The 18,134-nt window shown below is 36.7% G+C and overlaps 1 protein-coding gene across 3 annotated transcripts in view; it reads left to right on the top strand.

Moving 5' to 3' along the window:
• The window catches only part of fam180a (family with sequence similarity 180 member A), a 35,757-nt gene that overhangs the window by 9,537 nt on the left and 8,086 nt on the right, over positions 1–18,134 (top strand). The window contains exons 4-6 of one of the 3 annotated variants that reach the window (XM_028043685.1): positions 159–264; positions 15,244–15,443; positions 17,099–17,187. In XM_028043685.1, coding sequence (XP_027899486.1) covers positions 15,319–15,443; positions 17,099–17,187 — 214 coding nt within the window. In that variant the 5' untranslated portion in view covers positions 159–264; positions 15,244–15,318. Of the gene's footprint in view, positions 1–158; positions 265–15,022; positions 15,155–15,243; positions 15,444–16,881; positions 17,188–18,134 lie in introns of those variants that run through there. The other 2 variants (XM_028043686.1, XM_028043688.1) reach the window with 2 other exon arrangements.

Genomic DNA, 18,134 nt, shown 5'->3' with positions numbered 1-18,134 from the left:
GAACTGGGCTCTATTTGTAGTGATGCTCATTTTAGAAGATGCAGTTGAAGGAATGTGGAGTGAAGTTGACCTGCTGGAGTTACTCTGTTTACACCTGCTAGTTATAATGTGGAGCTTTCCTTGTTTACAGTGTCTTGAATCTGTTTTCTTGGTTGCAGGAAACAATCCCCAGACAAACTTCAGAGGAAATGTTTGAGCCACAAGACATGCAGGCAGTCCTGCCAGAGGGGGAACAGTATGAATTCAGCTTACCCTGCCGTTGTGGTAAAGTCAAATTTTTGTTCTGTAAAATACTAAAAATGTAAGAACTTTTATATGGAATTAATGTGAAAGAACATCACAAAGTAGTGCATATTTTTTTACAGATAAAAATATGAAAAGTGCATTATGTACTTCTTTGTAGAACAACCTTTCAGTTTCCATGTAGCAGAAAGTCGTTACTCTACTAGCTTCGCCCAACTACAGACATTGTGTAGCCGTTCTTATTTGGAAACTGAATTTAAGAGCAAATGGATCTGAATTCAAAACTAGCCCTGCACTAATCAGTGTATTTTTCATGAAAATATGTATCATTTTTGTTACACTTCATAATTATGCACCACTTTGTGTTGGTTTTTACATAAAAATCCATATAAAGTACATTAAAGTATGTAACTGCAGCTTGATAAAAGGTGAAAAAGTGATGCTGATTATTTACCTAATGGGTCTGATTAACCTGATCAAAAGCATCTTCCTCAGCAAACACAATTTCAATATCTACTTTATATGTGAATGTTTTAAAAAACAAAAGTGTGACTTTCATTGTTCAATCCCTAAATTCGTGCGTCAACCTTCTGGCCTAAATAATGAACTGGAAGCACCACATTTGTGTGTTTATGCACATTGAACCTTCAGAGTGTAAAAAATGAATAAAAACAGTTAAAATAAGGCACAGCCGAGTCAATCTTGCACATGAAAAACAGCTGCAACCTAAGACCAGACTAAATAAGTTTGGGTCAAATGTAAGAAAGTCAGTGAGTGACTTTATCTTATTTATGCATATGCTTGTTTCTGTTTGACGTTTCATCATTTCCAATTACTTCTTTGTACTCTGAAGCCGACCGACTTCACCTCTCTGACAGCTCCCATTAGGTTCACACTGAGCAGGTCATAGATTGCTTTTTTATCATCGCTTCTGGAAACTTTTCAATTTCAGCATTTATTTTCTTCCAGACATCAGTCTGGACTCACTGAGTCATCAGATGGTGGAAAAATACACATCAATCACAGAGATTAATTTTGGGAAAGGCTGCGTGTTTTTCTTGTTACTTTTTTCTTATTTTATTGTTGTTTGAATTTGAAAAGCCATGACAGACATTCAAAATAAAAGACCGTTGACAGCAGCAAACGAGCTCAAAGAATGCTTTTTATTGACATAAAAATGACTGATATATTCGCTGGCATTTCATTTCTGGATGTGTTCGCAACCCAAAGCGTCATCATTGCTTTTTTTTTGTTTTGTCTTTTCAAAATCAAACAATAATTATTGTGTCTCAAAAAGCTGCAGATAAACAAGGAAGCACAATCATGAAATGAGATTAAAATCATGCATCAGTCAGTGCTGACTGATGCACTGACTGATGGAATATTATTCATGTGTTCAGTGGGTGAACTGGTAGAGGCGTGGATCTAAGGTGTAATCTGTAGTTGGCAGAACAATGAAAACTTTGGGATGGCTGAAACTCGAAGCACTCTCAGTGGGTTGACGGTTATTGATTACTAGTGATAGAGAGCTCCTGTGGAAAGAAAGCCAGATTACCCAGTGGAAGCTGAAGTCATTTTATTCGTCTAACAAGGTGTGCAGGCACAACTTAGTCATTTTTTCTTCATTAACGGGACAAATTTGTGGTTGGAATTTATGCAGGACATGAACACATTAGTATAAAAACAGAGCCAGGGCAATAATTACTCAGACTTTATACATATTGCAGGTAAGAGTTGTACACACTCACTGATTTGAAAGTATACACTCCAGTGTGTGTTGCATATATCTGTGTGTCCTTATGTAAGCACACAATGGACATGTCTGCCTGCTGGTAGCTTAGTCATCTCAGCTTTTGCATGCAACACAGTGTCATCGTTTTAGATGAACTATATTTTATTTTATTTTGATGATGCTTTTGGCCACTAGGGGGCACCAAAACAAACTCACCCAGAGGGTGACATATTAAAATAATACAAAGGTGTATATTTATATGTTTAGCACAATGGCTGAGTTACTAGGACAGCATGTTGGGGCTATTGTAAATAATAAAAAGAATAAATGTCTGCCAATTTTTTTTTTAACATTTCTCAACAAAGAAAAAAGAAAATTTGAGTTTGAAAAGTAAAACTTCCATGAAAACATAAATATCTTAATGGAAACATGATTTCTGCTGTTAGTTTCTTTTTTTACATAAATCTAGAATGACAGTGAGTAGCATCTCTGCAGCAGCAAACTCAAAACAAGCGTCTCTACCTGATGAAGTCGCCCGATGAAGAACAGCACTGAATTCCCAACATAAATTATGCATATCTCATTTTCAACAAAGATTAAATAACCAATAAACACAGAAGTCTGTTTATTAACCTCTAAAATCAATTTAGAAGATGCTTTATGAGTCACGATGCAAACTCATTAAGTTCATTAACCGCACCATAATCCACTGTAATCCTCGGTTATATATAATGTAATAAACAATGGGAAAATATTTATCAACCTGCCATGACAAACAACTGATAACACCCACATTGAAGCCAATGTGTTTGCAGACTAGCATAGATCACAGGAAAGAGCATCAAAACATCAAGTGTCTTGATTTTTCTTTTTCTTTTCTTTTTTTGTAAAGTTTCTCCTGAGTCCACCTGGTACCTGCCAGATCAGTCGAAACATTGGGACGCCTCCTCTCTGAGAACCCCCCTGTTGAGTCTCGTCTTTGCTGCGCCGCTCCTATTAAAGCTCCTCCTGTCAACAACCGCTGCCTTTTAATTGCACAGCTCCTTGTCTTTCGTAATTACGTTGTCAAACGCGGAAGAGTCGAGAGTGAAAACGGCGGAGCGGCTGGTCCCTCTCGTCAAGGCTGATCCGTCTTTATCACGGGAGACATCGCTGTGAGGAGAGGTAGGAAGCAACCCAGGGAGCAATTAGGCGTGCAAAAAGAACACTGTCACCTCGCTTGCAATCACGAAGCAGCGAAAAATACAGAAACTATTTTTAATCTCACCAGGAGTAAAGCAACAAAAATCACAATGTGGCTCTTTCTTTTTTTTAAATAATATAAAAGCATCGTAAACCGATAGCACAAGTTTTAATTACGGTGCAGATGCTTTAATTATAGATTGTTTTGTTTATCTGTAGTTCCCACAATCTTTGAGAAAGTTTGCCTTCAGAGGTAATTTATCCTTGGGGGTGCCAGGGGCCTGAAGATGGAGCTGTCATTGGAGTTTCTGCCTTTGTGTTCAGCTCACTTAAATATTTATGTGTTAGATAAAGTCTGGTGTCATCAGGAATGAGTTTGCCTACCTGCAGGTGGTGGGGCTTGAATCAATGACTCGTAGTTGCATCAACAACAGGAAGCGCAAGAGAAGTTGTGAGGTCAGCGCCGCAGCCATCCATCCCAAAGGAGTGAGCTAAAACCAAATGCTTTGAAAGGTTTCCTGCCAATAAACGAATGTTAAAGCTTGTTATCTTCAAATGATTTCAGTTGGACTTCATTATCCAGCTAATGAATGCAGAGCAGTTGAGATCATGTCAGCCTTTTGTGATTGTGTGGATAAAGAGATGGATTCAGCAGATGAGCTGCAGCCTTCTTGTCAATACTCTGTGCCATAAGCATATCTTTAATTTCTAGCCTCTAAACTGTAAAAATATGCCAAATCCATACTTCTTGTTAATTAGGTCCAGGATTTTAACTTGTAATGTTGATTCATCAATTGCACTTATTTTTATGAGTTAAAATCTTTAACGCAATTAGTCACACTTTGTTCCAGCTGGAACCTTTGTATTCTCCCTGCCATCATGGAAAAATACTATATAATGATAAAATCATTTATATTGCTATTTTCACCCTGTGGATTGTACTATAAAGTACCTATTTTTCATTTAGCTTAAGCAATTCTGATTATTTTTTTCTTCAAAATCGCTGAATTTTTGCATTTTCCCATTCAAATACTCGGAAGCGAAGCCGGTGAGGCAGCAGCGAGTTGAGCCTCACCTTGGATTGCGCAACCTCTCGCTAACTGCACTGGCTGCTATTCTACGGGAGCATGTTCCTCCTGTCTGTATGTCGCCAATAAAATGATTAAAAAACATTTAATATATTAACTGATTTTCCATAATTTAGCTTATGTATATAATGTACGGTGCTTTTTGTCACCAACTGTGTGTGTAACGTGTTTCGTGTGCTGAGGAGCGATGAGAAACGGCAGAAAACAGATTCAAGGTGAGGCAGGCAGTTCTCTTGCCTCATGGCACCTTCAGAGTAAGAGACAGTAACAGCGAGCTAGCCATGGAGCTAGCCAGACAGTCAAGTGCAGCAATATATTTATAGTTTTCTCCTCTTATCACAGCAATCATTTATTAACAATCGCAAAATAAACATTAAGTCTCAAACCATACTACTGCAACAGACAGAACATTCAGTCTGTCTGTTTAATTTGAAACTAAACATGTTAGTTTCAAATTAGCCAATTTAAAGCTAACTTGTTTCAAATGAGCTTTTATGGAATATATAAACACAATCTTCAAATAGTACAGTTAAAGTCCATAATTTGAGAACCTTAAATTGGTCATTTCAGATGATTTCCATTAACTCGAGTTGCATGAACTAGTTTGGAGACATTTTGGTCTCGAGACCAGAGTTGGGTAGAAACATCCAACAAAACACATGTGGTTGAGCCAAGTGTTGATTCGGGGGGCTGAAAACTAATGCACATTAAACTTTTTACAATTTTATTTGCATAAATACTTATATTTATATCCGTTACTTTCCCTTTTAGAATGCACTCTACTTTTCTATAACACAAAATCCTAATAAAAGGCACAGAATTTAGCGTTCCTTAGACTTTACACCTAGATGATAAAATAAAAACTATCAGTTAAACTCTTTCCTACTGCGAGCTTCTCCAGGAATCAAATCTCTTCCTGTCATACTGAGTCTTACATCTTTCACAGAGATAACTTTATCAAGCCGGATCTCAAGAACGGATGAAAGTAAATGCGTTCCAAAGACTTCTTTAAACCACTCACGATATGCAGTTGAAATACAAAACCCTGAACATTTAACATTATCGACCTCGTTGACCGCAGCAGCTTTTTAATAATGTATGAATAAATAAGTTACTGCTTGATTTTTAAAGGTAATGCATTTCTTTTCATCTGCTGCCAAAGGAAACTGCAGGGATTCAGAAGCTCTGTGTTCTTTACTCCCTGGCGATAACACCTGCAGATTTAATAAATATTCTCCATGTGATTTATTTTATAGACCGTGGTTCTGTTTTATCAGTACAAAGCAAAGCTCTGCCGGGTAACGCATGATTATGAGCCCAGCTTCCTGCCGCAGCCCAGAAGTCTGTCGGCTCGACGCCGCTGCAAGGGATGATGGGGGACGTTGTTTGTTTACTGTGTGTGAAGTGATCAATGGCAGCACCGGCATGCGAGAAAACCGTCAGGGTCAGTGTTCCTCTGAGCACCGGGGAGTATCAAGGAAGAAAAAACCCCCAAAAAAAACAAACTCCAGACGACCCCGCCGGGTGGCCGCATTCTCTTTATTCACCGGATTCAACATTCACACACGCATGGATTCGTGGAAGTTGCTGCACAGGCTTGCAAATCATTCGCCGGCGGCAAGAGTATGTGCATGTAGATGAGCCTGTGCCTGGATGCTGGGGACAGGATATTCATCGCCATCGGGTCCCGGGAACAATAAACATGACGGGTCGGCCAGGAGGAGGTGGGACGGCAGAGGACAAATGGTCACAAAGTCACAGTGTGGCCAAAACGTCATCATGAAACGCAGATTAACCAAGAGAAGACTCAAAATCCTGACCAACACGGCTGTCCTCAAGGCTGGGTCAACGTTTGTTACGATGAGGCATTGTCTGTGTTTATCATTGGAAACTGACGCGGAAGGCTGCGGATGGAAAACTCACAATTCCGATGCCAAGAGGAGGGATTAAAGGATCAGAAATTGACAGAATATAAAATAAAAGACGGCTTGGAGGGGGAGATAGAAACGTGTTCAGGGGGAAGGAGGAAGAAAGAAACTCAGACGCAGAATAAGTTATGAGCAGCCAAGATGGACAGGACTGGCTGGTGGTGAAGAGAGAATTTAGATTATGCAAAAAAGCATATAAAATGGCGCAGAAATAAAATCAACATTTTGCTTTTTTCTTTTGTTTTGTTGCATTTTTTCCTGCCAAATACAAAGAGGGAGGCAAAATTAAACAAAGGGGGGAAAAAATCCCATGAGTCACAGCGAATCATTAATATTCTGTTTGGATAATCAAAAGTCACAATTTCAGCTCTAAAATATGGAAAATTAAAATATTTCTCTTACAAATATGACATGCTGGTGTGGTTGATATGCTAACTTACATGTTGTCAAAATCACAGATGTAAAGTGTTTTGATTTTATTCGGAAGAATGCCAGGACCTGTACCTTCGCCTAATTCACCAGAAATAATAAAATAACAAAAATAAATGACAGTTACAGCTGTTAAAATTATGTGAAACCACTTTAAAAGAAATTAATTAAATGAAAAATAAACCCAGGAGAAATTCACCATCCTATTCTGTTTTTCTGTATGTTTTGCGACTCTGCTTTATTTTTCTAACTAACTCAATATGCAGATTGAATTCATATCCATCAAGTTTAACAGATGCAAACAATTTGCAACAGTTTTTTTCCTTTTTCTCTCTCATTAGTGTCGCGTATCTGAATGACATAAACAGTTTGTTCTAGAAGTAATTCACATAAATATCCAAAAATATCTAACGTGATTTTCGTCTCTGTTTACGGAAGAAATAATGGACGCCGCCGTCTGTGGATTGATTTTAATGTTTATCACTTTCATAAACATACATATGCGCACACAGTTAATACTCATTCTCTGCAACACAATACCCTCTGTTTTCTTTTCTTTATTAGCTTTGTGGTTTTATTTTTCTTTCATTAATGTAATGTATCACGCCATATATTTTCTACTTTGATATTGAATAAAAGTTAATAAAGTAAAGCTTCTTCTGTAGAGGCAGCCTTGAATTATTACGAAACTCTCCATTTTATTCTTTTATTGCTTCCCACTGTTTTGTCTCCATTTTTAAAAAGAGGAATGGAAATGCAACTTTAGCTGAGTTGGGGCACGAATCAATTTATCGTCAATAACTGAGGATGAGGATCTAATAGGGTAAGAACGATGAAAAATCTTGATAAAGTTTTTAGCTGAAGAGCTGTGACACCAAACAAGAACCATCTTCAGACATTTTCCATCTGACAAACCCTCATTTTGTTGGCATTGCTGAAGTTTTGTGTTGTTCATGTTTGTAATTCTGCGTGTTGTTTGCACCGTGATGAAGGGCTTAAGCTTTGAAATGCAAAACTGCAGAATTTAATTGTGTAATCCAGGCTTTGTAAGTAGGGGGGATACGACAGGATAAACGGCACCAGATCCGATCTAACAAGGCACTTTGCTCCGCAGTACACAGCTTTGAGGGGATTGAGGAGGGAAGAGGAAGTGTGAGATTTTAACAAGGGAGAGATTTGGACTGGCTTTGTGACTGCTCGACAGTCACAAAGATGCGTGCAGAAAGAAGAGAGGAAGGCAGGTTGGAGCTCAGCACCCTCCCTTCCTGCAGATGTTGCTTTCAAATCAGATCCAAGAATCCAAACTTTAGCATATTCCATGGCTGAAAATCCAAAGCTCAAATCCAGTCACCATCTGAGAGATGAAATTTTATGAGCAGATTGCATTTTTACTCTTGGCAGTTCAAAACATGTCGCATGTCTGAAACTGTAGTCCAATATGCTCAGTTAAATTTATCTGCTGCTGCAGTTTTATGACGTTGAAGTTGGGCTACCTGTAAAAAGTGAGGTTTTACAGATTCATTAGTTATTCATCCAAAACAAAATCAAGTTAGTGGCAGCCAGTCAACCCAATATTTCCTATTAACATCAATTTACATGGTTATAACTAGATACTAACATACACGTTAATGTTTAAATATTTCTGATGTAAAATGCCAACCAGATGACTTGTTTAATTACTGAAGTAATGCACAGATCCAAAGAAATAAAGGCAAATTAATCCACAAATGAATATACATCTCTGGAAAAAAATTAAGAAAATGTTATAGTTATTCCACTAAATATTGATTTCTGAACTCTTCCTGAGTTAAAACATTAGTATTGTTGTTTCTAAATGAATATAAACTTGTTTTCTTTGCATTATTTGAGATCTGAAAGGACTGCACCTTTTTTGTTATTTTGACTATTTCTCATTTTCTGCAAGTAAATACTAAATTTTTGAATGGAATTTCAAACACATGTTTATCATTAGTTCGTAGAATAAAAGAACAATGTTCATTTTACTCAAACATAAACCAATAACAAGTAAAACCAGAGAAACTGATCATTTTAAGTTTTCTTAATTTTTTCCAGAGCTGTATTAGCAAATGATGGGGATGTTTCAGACGTGTATTGAATAACGTTATTAAGTTATTACAGTTGTTGAAAAAACCTTGGAAGAGGCCGAGTTTGGTTTTGGCAAATCAAAACTGCTAAAAAATTTCAGATCAGCAACAAAATTCTGTTCATTTTTAGGTAATTAATTACTTTTTATGTGTTTGGTTGGAATAATTTGCTCTAATTGTAATGTGTTCCACTGGATTCGGTTTTGGTAAAGAGGCTTTATGTTCAAATTTAAAATAACATAATGAAACCGCTTCATTGTTTAAGTAACACTTGAAGGAATTGAAAACCATGTTTTCTGCCTATGACTGTCTCCTTTCTCCACCATAATCATATTTAAAAATGGGCCGTTTTCTTGTTTCTGGTCATTCGTTATGCCTGCTTAGTGTTTTCCAAACACAAGTTGGAGAAGCCACCTCTCAATTAGTGCAGACTGAAGAGCTGCATGATCACCAGAAGGCCACAGCCTGATCCAAGTCGGGACCATCTGGGGTCTTGGCTGGAGACACTTTGATGTGTTACACAGCTCTTTATTTTAGGGCCAAGAGAAAAAAAATGTACCCCACCCTGCTAAAATCAGTTCACACACATCAGTCGACTTACAAACTCTCAAATTACAAAACATTTCTCTTGCCAATGTGCAGTAATTAATGTGGCAAAGGAGGAAAATACGCCCAAAGTCATGGTGAAAAAAACCAATAGACAATTTCTTTGGAAAGAATACCAGGAAAAATGCTTTTCTGTCCAACCATCACAAACATAAGTATGGAAGAGGCCACTGAAAAGAAAAATAATAATTCTGACTTTTTAACTTTAATCTACAACGCTGTGTTAGGGAAATAACGGAAGAGTAACTAATAAATTCTGAGATTAATCTCAGAAACTTTCTAGAAAAAACGAGCATTTCAGAGCTTGAACAGTTAAAAAATTGACTTTTGAAACTCAAACAAAATGTTATTTATTTTTATCTTTTTTTTTTTTTTACAAATTTCAGACTTTTTGAGCTCAGAAATGTCCACGTTTTTCTAGAAAAATTCGGAAATGAATCTCAAAATTTGAGTTTGGTTTTGTTTTTATTACAATTTTCAGACTTTTGGATCTCAGAAACTTCCAAAATACTTTCTAAAATATTTCTGAGATTCTCAAAATTTGAGCTTTTGTTGGAATTTTCTCTTCCTTTTTTTTTCTGCCTACAGTGGCAATTCTACAAATCTGACTTTAATCTCAGGATTTTTACTTTTATTCTCAGAATTCAGATTTTACTTTTCTGATATCAAAAGTCAGAATTCTGGGATTAAAATCAGAATTATTTATTTTTGTGTATCTTGCTTCGTTGACTGCATTTTTGCTTCAACCATCTACTTTGGACAAAACAATCCAGATATAAAACCTCTTGTTAGTTTTGAGTAAGCCAGCTCCATGCTAACTGGTCCTGAGTTTCTTCAGTTTTGATTTTAGTTTTCCTGTTAAAATTCATTCCCTTCTTCAGAACCGCTCTGTGTATGGACCTTTTACAAGTCCACAACATGACAGTGATGCATAAATAATTACTAACATTGGCTGTTTTTCTTCCAACTTGCTCCTTGACCAGCTAATTTGAATTTCCTTGGCTTAAATTCAACACCTCTTCTAAAAAAAGAAATGAATAGCATTCAGAAGTGCCAGAGCTTTTTTATTATCTTGTTGTACGTGTAAACTCCTGGCTCAGTCTGACGCCTCCAGCTGGCATTGTGACAGTTTCCCTCTCTGGAGTGCAGTAGCACTGAGACAGTTCAGATTAAGCCCACAGAACTAATTCTCATTCCTCGTGAGGAGCTGATTACTGCAGCTGGAAGTAGTGAGTTAAATGCATCACCAGCGCAGCGGAGGATGCTGCTTTGTCCATTTCCCTCCCAACAAGATTAAACAGGAAACTTTTATTAGCCGCTTTTGAATGTTCGGGCATTCACAGACAACAGGTAACGGCCGAGACGGGAGGAGGCGAGACTTCAGGATCTCAAATCTAATATTTGGATTATATTAGAGGATTATAATAATGCGTTTACATTATAAAAGTTAAACTATTAGTTTTTGGTTTTTTTCTAAATCAGAAATATTACAGTAAACGTTTCTAAAGCCAACTAATTATTCTAATATAGAGCTTGTTTCTATGGAGGGCCAAAAGTGCCAAATTATGATTAAAAGAGGAATCATTATCTAACTATTTTAACATTAACAAACATTGTTATAATAATAAATAAGTAATTTGAAGCAATTTGATACAAGATGATTTGTTTGTGGCACTTTCCCACGTTTTACATAAACCTTACATATATTTAGGATTTATTATGCCCAGACGTCATTTAGTATTAGTTGTAAAGGCATAAATATTCATTCTAAACTATTTTTCTTCAAAGTTTATTGCAATATTTTAAACACTTTTGAGAAAATGATTCAGACAATTGCAGTGACGTGCGGTGAGGTTCATAGCTGGTGAGGCACTGACGTCATCAGAATCAGATTTGCAAATAGATGCATAGATTGACAGCAGTTTACAGGTTGTTTCACTTCTGCATCCTTACACATACAAACTGTAGCTCACAAAACACACATTTCCTTAAAAAACAAAACAAAATAAATGTTATTACTGTCTTACCTGCTTCGATTGAAAGTCCACTTGAGAAAACTTTTTTAGTGTTGTAATGTAGTCATTCATGTCGAAAGTCGGGATGAGCGAGAGGAAAAAAATCACTATCTCTATTATAATCTATCGCTGCACTTGACTTGCTTCCCGAATCGTTTAGCCTAGCTCGCTGTCACTTACTCGGCTGTTGAGGAGTGAACAAGACGAACGTCTGGGATCTTGAGCGCCCCCTGCCATGAGGCAAGAGAACTGCCTGCCTCACCTCGAACCTGTTCTCTGCCGTTTATAATCGCTCATTACACGAAACACGTTACACAAACACAATTGGTGACAAAAAGCACTGTACATTATATACATAAGCTAAATTATTGGAAATAAGTTCACATATTAAATTTGTTTAAACCATTTTATTGACGCCGTACAGCAACATGCTCTCTCCGCTTAGCAGCCAGCGCAGAGCCAGGGGTTGCGCAATCCAAGGTGAGGCAGAGCTCGCTGCTGCCTCACCGGCATCGCTTCCAAGCATTTGAATGGGAAAATAAGAAAATTCAGCGATTTTGAACAAATAAAAATCGAAATTGGTGAAGCTACGTGAAAAATAAATATTTTTTAGTACAAACCACCGGATGAATATAACAATTTAAATTACTTTATGATTATATATTTTCTTTCTTTCCATGATGGCTGGTGAGGCACTGCCTCACCTGCCTCCCCTGACCGCACGTCACTGGACAATTGTCATGTTACTCTTATCTGTCGATTTATTGTAATATAAAGCACTGTTTTTAATGAAACTTCACAATTTAACAAGTTCTTGAAAGTTTTTCTGTATTTTAAACATTTTTGAGAAGATGATTTATGAAATTGGTCATGTTATTCCATTCCCTTTCTTTATTTGTGTTGTTCTATTGTATTATAAAGCACTGTTTTTAATGAAACATCAAACTTTATTTACATCTGAGCATTTTTATAAACTCTAATAAGAAACCTCTTGTAATAAAAACCATAAATCATCTATTCAAGCAACAACAAATGTCTGTTAAACGGGTGTAACTCTAAAAACACCTGCTGTAGCATCTCTCATCTAATTATGCTAATTAGCTACGGGTTTGTAACATAATTAGCTTTAAATTGAGCAGCCTGGAGAGAGGCTGAGTCCTGAGCTGCTCCTGCATCAGCGTTGTGAAGAGCGGCTCACAGGAAAAAGTTGAAAGGTGAAGCTTCGTCAGAGTGCGACGCTTCCTTTTTGTTAGCAGACGATGTGAGCATCTCAGATGTATAAACTCTAGATAGTGTTGAGCAACGAAGAGGTGGGAGTGTTTCAGACCAGACAACCAATGCTTTTTTTAATGTAGGCAATCAATATAAGAACAAAAACTTGGCAATGAAAACCTGCTAATTATCTTACGGGTTTTACAAACTGAAACATTTCAGTTGAAGCTTCGTCAGAACTGTTTACAAACATTTCGGTTTGTAAACAGTTCAGTTGTATTTATGGCGATGGATTAGGACAATAGATTCATGCTTTAACATTCTTGGGCATATTGAAGAAAAATGCAGCTTTACTGGGGTTTTTTTTTGGATTGCTGTCCTGTTTGAACACCCATATGTAAACTAAACTCACGTACATAAGCATGATTGACAGCGCTTAGACCTTCCTCCTGGTTCTGATGGGTTATTTTTGATTGAGCTTTGTATTTCTGCAGTAGAACAACATGGAGGAGGCAGAGAAGCTTGATTTCTTTACAGATTATCTATATGACAGTTTTAACAAATAATAAAAAAAAAATGTTTAGAAAAGTTGCACAGTGGAGCTTTAAGATGCAACGACTTCTTACCCAAATCATTGTTGGAACGTTTCATTATTTCTTGCTTCAAATGCCTCATTAACGCATAAAATGAATGTAACTTTTTTGGAATTTGCTTGAATAAATATGAAGAAATTTACAGTATAAAGTGTAGCCTAATGAGACAGCATGGACCCAAAGTAGCTGTCTCCTCTGCAGTGCGTGGTATACATCAGAAACAAAGCGGCGTTCGTTTTGGGTTGGCAGACACCCGACGCCCACCAGGGAGCAGAGACGCACACGCATAGCTCTGACTGTGCCCCTATTCAGATTAGCCTTGATGAGGCTCTGTGCAGAGGAGTTAATGAACAATTGAGACTTTTCTTCTGCTTGAGGATGTGATGATCAACTGCTGTGACTGAAAACTCCCACTCAGTATTACGCTGACTTGTTGTGGCTCCTGGCAGGTAGACGCAGATCCACCAGACACCTTTTTTTCTCCTCCATGGTCCTCAAACTCCCAAAAAACATCTCTTTATATCAAGAAATGTCTTTGTTGTTATGTTTAACCCTTTCCAGACACATATTTAATCTCCACCAGTGTGTAATTTAATCTCAGAATAAATCAAGCTGTACTGTAAAGGTTTAAGTGGTTTGATCCAAGAAATTACTGAGCAACATTTTCAGGACTAAAGTTATACAACTAAAATGGAAGGAAACATACTAGAAGCTGTAAGCGATTGAGACTGAGGAGGAGATTCACTTTCCAGAAAGTTAAAGGCAGAGATGTATGGGTTAGTTCAGGACAAATTATATTGATGTTAGAGTGGAAGTCAATAGCATAATTTCCATTGACCATGTAATTGCACAAATTGGAGTTATGAAAGTAAATTTGCTTAATGGAAACGCACCAATTTTTTTAAAAAAAAATCTATTTCCTGATAAAAAGCTTTGGTGCTAGGATGAGTTTTTTTTTGTTTTTTTTTGAGGTATATTAAAATTGATTTATTTTGCAAAACAGCAATGGAAAACCCCTTTTTTGCGCTTTTTTTGAGTCGACATCCAGGTGTTGCGATTGGCTCACACCATGAAAAAGAAGACAGGAAGTGGTAGGAGGATGGCATGGCGTGTTTTTTGTTGACTTATCGTATGAACAAACTTATTCATGTTTGATTTTAATTACCTTTCTTATTTAATGAAAACACTGCAATTGCACAAAAAAATTTTTTTTCAACATATCAAAAGTTTTGCGCTCGTTCATAATGAAAATGAAGACAAGAGGAAGACAAGACTTTGATCGCTGAAGAACTAGAGTTATTTGCACAGAAATTTCAATCTCTGGATGAGTAAAACTTGCAGGAACCTAAAATGTCTACAAATGTTTAACGGTGATAGATCAGGGAGTACAGATAGTTTTGTCCGGAAATTTAAATGAAACGTTTGCATCTTATTTTAGGGATGTTACATGAAAGTTTGTGCTTCAATCTGTGGGTTTTTCTTGTCGTCTTTTAAAGGAATCATTCAGTAACTTCTAACATGATTTTCACATCGAAATGCTACAATGTCTTATCAAGACATGAACCCCATTATTTCTGTAAATGTGCTGTATAACCAATTTTCCGTTATTGCCGTTTTATTCAGTTTTACACTGAAGAATAAAACTGCAGCTGCAGACTTTTCAGTATGATTCGACTATCAAATCTCATGCAAGTCTGGATTCACGGTGGTCCTATAAGAATTTGCATGTTGGAGGCATTTCGGTAATTTAAAGCACAGAAGCAATTAAACTAACGGATGTCTCGAGGGTTTCCACCTGGTTTGAACCCAAACAAACCTTCTGATCTCTGTTAAGTAGCTGCATTCATATTGCCAAACCTTATCTGAATAGAATTCAGTTATTTTTGAATCCAAGCAGCAGCAACGCAGTCAGGGAGAGCAATCAGTGCAGGATCTTGGACAAGTTGGGGTAGTTTTGGATCGCAGCGGATCGGTGACATAACACTGCCCCCTCATGGTCAGAGGAACGTGAGAAAATGGAGGTTGTATTTATGCAGTGTGCATTTTTTTGTGGAAAAACACAAATTTATTGTTCCGCATAACTTTTCTTGTCTCTCATTTGTTGAATCAGAGCACCTTCAGGCAAACACAAAGGGAATGAGCTGCAGGGAAGACTGTTTTTGCCCGTGCCATCTGCCTTCTCCTTATGTGTTGCTCATGTGAAGCAGAAGCAGACCAGAGCTCCAGCTTGCAACTCCGAGCTGCTCCTCTCCTACAGATTTCACCTGAATGTATTTCTATTTTTGTAGAGTCCAAAAAAAACAAATCAAGGTGCATACTGGAAAATGAAACATGAAGAAAATCTTTAAATTTCACTAACATAAGATTTTGTAGATCTGTCCAGTTCAATTTGTTTTAAATACCAAGACTGACAACTTATTAATTTTGACTTTTAAAGACGAATTTGAAGCTTTCTTTTTTCACTGTGTAACAATAAGACAGCAGGGAAGTTTAAATATTTTCAAAAGCAAGAACTGGAGGCACAACTTCATGCGTATAACATATTTGGAAAACCTACTTCACCAAGAAGCAAAGGAATCACACCATTTCTGTAGCAATTAACGATTTGTCAGGTAAACTGAGACAAAAAGAAAGTTTTCAGGAGATTCAGAAAAAAATAACGAGTTACAATTTTAAGTTTTCAGATCAACTAATAAAAAAACTTCTAACCAACTCTTCTCTATGTAAAAAAATTACACTGCAAGAAAAAACATTTTATCAAGTATTTTTTGTCAATTTTCTGGTGCAAATATCTTAGTGTGCTTGAAATGAGACAAAACTAACTTGCAAGTAACTTTTCAGCAATTTATAAGAGCTTGTTTTAAGTCAATAATTCTTTATTCTTTTCCATTTTATCAGTAAAGAATCTGCGAGTGGAACTAAATATGAGGAATTATTGATTTGAAACAAGCTTCTGTGTTGCTAAAAAGTTACTAATAAATTAGTTTTTTGATATTTAAAGTAAATTAAGATATTTGCACTAAAAATGGCTGGTAAGATTTTGTGTGCCACATGTTGAATCAAAAAATTAAATTGTAACTAATCCACAAACTAACTTATTAACTTTTTTAATAAGAACTGTATCAATTGTTTCATAAGGTTGCTAAATTGTGTTTCTGTGCAAATTGTGACATTTTTATGCAAACTTTTTTAATTCTGCAATATTTGATCCAAAATCGTCTCAGTTCTGCCCTCTTCGGGTCGAATGGTTGAACGATTGACGTGTAAAGTACTTTATGGTCTATTGGACTTGACAAAGTGTTATACAAGTGCAGGCAATTTATCACTTTATTTTTCATAGCGTTTTATATCCTTATGAGAACCTACAGGTTCAGGTTCTAATAGAGAAAAAAGTGTGATTTTGTGACATTAATAAAAAAACGATATTATGAGCAATCTGTGATTCAGCAGAAAAGGTCAATAATGTGGCATTTCTGTTGGTTTATTTTAAGTTAATCCAACGTGATCGGCTTTTTCTGCCTCATAAAGGTTTGTGTTCCCAGGTGAAGACTGTTCTGATTTCGTCTTATTATTTTTAGTATCATTATGATCAGTCTGGCAGCATTCAGCTTCATCACTCATGCAATGAAGCATTCACTTGTATTAATTGAAAAGAGAGGGGGAAAAAAAGAAAATTCACCCAGTGAGTGAAGACCGCCTTCCAGTGGCTGAGAGAGAAGTTCAGCCAGGAGGGCAAAAGCTCTCCCAAAAACTGATGATTTCCAGATGGGAACCAGACTATCTGGCCTTAACGGGGAATACACACACTCACACACACACACACGCTCAAAATCAAGGAGGGAATGTGAGATTTGACAGAGGGAGGAGGAAATATAAAATCCTCCACAATAGAATTGCAGGAGTTATTTTTGTCATGATTGCAGTGAGTTTGACAAGCAACGTGTGTGTGTTGATTTGTGTTTGAGGATCATCAGCATGGCGCGGAGGTGGTGGGCTCTTCTCGCCGTCGTCTACCTGTCCAGCCTGCAAGCGGCCGCTTGGCACCAGAGGAAAGGTAGGACCACGCTCCTTAGAAAAAATAAATACACACAAATCCTGCCGTTTTAAAACATTTCACTGCTGTTCTTGAGAAATATGATCTTTGAAAATTAATTTGTCATGCAGAACCGGAATCGTTTTCAAAAGCTACAAACATAATAAAATAGAAATAAGTCATAAATAATGATAACTTAGTCTCAGATGTGCTGCTGTGAAAGAATGTGTTTATCTTCTGGAGTAATTAGGAACACTTGACACTCAGTTTCCAAAGAAAAATGACTGGCTTGTTGTTACTGGATACAGACGCTCAGGAAATTCCTGTCCTAATACTCACATCGTTCCAAGTCTTTCGACAACACCGCTGATAAAATATCAAGATATTTACTTGGTTTTCAATATTTTACATCTTTTTTCTAGATAAAGATAAAACTTTCTACAACTTATTTTCAGAAAAAAAAGCTTCTCTTCAGTTTTACAAAAAATATAGATGTTTAAACGACTATGATGACTTATAATTTTCAAGTTTTCTTTTTACAAAAGTACAAATGATAATCTCTAGTTTGATTGTAGTTGTGTTTCCACAGTTACCACCTGATTTTACTCTGATTTTGAGCTTGGTTTATTCACAAATTTTTCCACATAAAGTCACCGTTGTGTCGTCGTGCTCCTCACTTATCGTCAACATTGTCTGATGCTTTCTGATGACCGCCCTTCTGAAAACGTTCTGGATCCCTTCTTGTATATTTTCTCATGTTTTTTATTCTGCATTTCTGCTCTCCTATTGATATTTCTTTGCATTTTAAATCACAAAACCGTAAAATTTCGGGCACTTCTGTTTTGTAGCACCAGAAACATCGATGAGTCTTCGCCGGGTTTTAACAAAATGAACTTAAAACCAAACGTGTCTGTTGTTGCTTTGAGATGCCAACAGAAAATGTCAACAGTAAAGAAGCAAAGTGGTTG

Source organism: Xiphophorus couchianus, chromosome 17 (genome assembly GCF_001444195.1).
Source record: "Xiphophorus couchianus chromosome 17, X_couchianus-1.0, whole genome shotgun sequence".
In the NCBI taxonomy this organism is placed as follows: Eukaryota; Metazoa; Chordata; class Actinopteri; order Cyprinodontiformes; family Poeciliidae; genus Xiphophorus; species Xiphophorus couchianus.
The sequence above is the reverse complement of the archived record's forward strand: the minus strand, read 5'-3'. Positions and strand labels throughout refer to the sequence as shown.